We start from the raw sequence: 847 nt of genomic DNA on the forward strand, positions 1-847 counted from the left end.
GGAGCAGCTACCGGCCTCTTGCCTTCAGAGGGTCTGCGGCTGTGCATGGCTCTGGGGGATCAGCTCAACCGGGGCCACCAGGGGTTCCCTGGGTCCTGCTTCGTCCCAGGGAGCAACCGCTGGTCCACCACCAGCTGCAGCCGTGCCAGCCTTGCAGGTGATGTTACAAAATTTAACAGTCAGATGGACAAGAGCCCAGTTAGCTGAGCAGGTCTCGCCCTGGCAAAGTGCCGAAATCGGTATTTTTTGTTCTGAAGGTGTGCCCTGCTCTGACGCTCAACGAGCTCAGACAAATCAGGCGGGTCTGCTCCTGCAGCCTTTCTTAGGCTCTGGCAGTGTGGTCAGTTTTGCCTGCGTAAGGATATCAAGGCTTGGCACTGTGTTTGGGGGGAGGAAGAACGGTCGAAGTCGTTTTACCTTCATAGAAGTCAGAGGTGCACATGGTGTGGCCGATGAGCGTGGGGAAGTCCGGAGTCTCCTGGCTGCAGGCGAGAAGCTCCTCCGCGAGGTCCTTGTCCAGCTCCGTGCTCCGCACCACCACGTCATCCAGCACCGCCTGCTCGAACCGTGGCCTGAAGGAGGTGTCCACAGCCGTGTCTGTGATCACGACAGACCCGGCCTCGACCCCTGTGAGAGGGAAGGCTGAGGCTCAGCCAGAGCTCGTGAGGCCGGCGGCCTGCCGTGGAGCTTCAGCCTGGCAGCAGAACCTCCACAGCTGGGGGTGTGACTGCGGGGCTGGGCTGTTTAGTGAGTAAATCAGAAGTGAGGGAATAAGTGACACTCATGCCCTAGCACAGATGTACGTGCAGCATCAGCACACCAGGAGTGCCTGGGAGGACGCGCTGAG

The 847-nt window shown here is 59.9% G+C and overlaps 1 protein-coding gene across 1 annotated transcript in view; it reads right to left on the reverse strand.

The window, feature by feature from the left end:
• UPP2 (uridine phosphorylase 2) overlaps positions 1-847 on the reverse strand; it is a gene marked incomplete at its 3' end in the record, with an annotated part of 6,374 nt that overhangs the window by 1,075 nt on the left and 4,452 nt on the right. Inside the window, exon 5 of the mRNA XM_009867295.1 lies at positions 418-627. Within this exon, the coding sequence (XP_009865597.1) occupies positions 418-627 (210 nt within the window). The remainder of the gene's footprint in view (positions 1-417; positions 628-847) is intronic.

This window comes from Apaloderma vittatum, unplaced genomic scaffold (genome assembly GCF_000703405.1).
Source record: "Apaloderma vittatum isolate BGI_N311 unplaced genomic scaffold, ASM70340v1 scaffold34493, whole genome shotgun sequence".
Lineage (NCBI taxonomy): Eukaryota > Metazoa > Chordata > Aves > Trogoniformes > Trogonidae > Apaloderma > Apaloderma vittatum.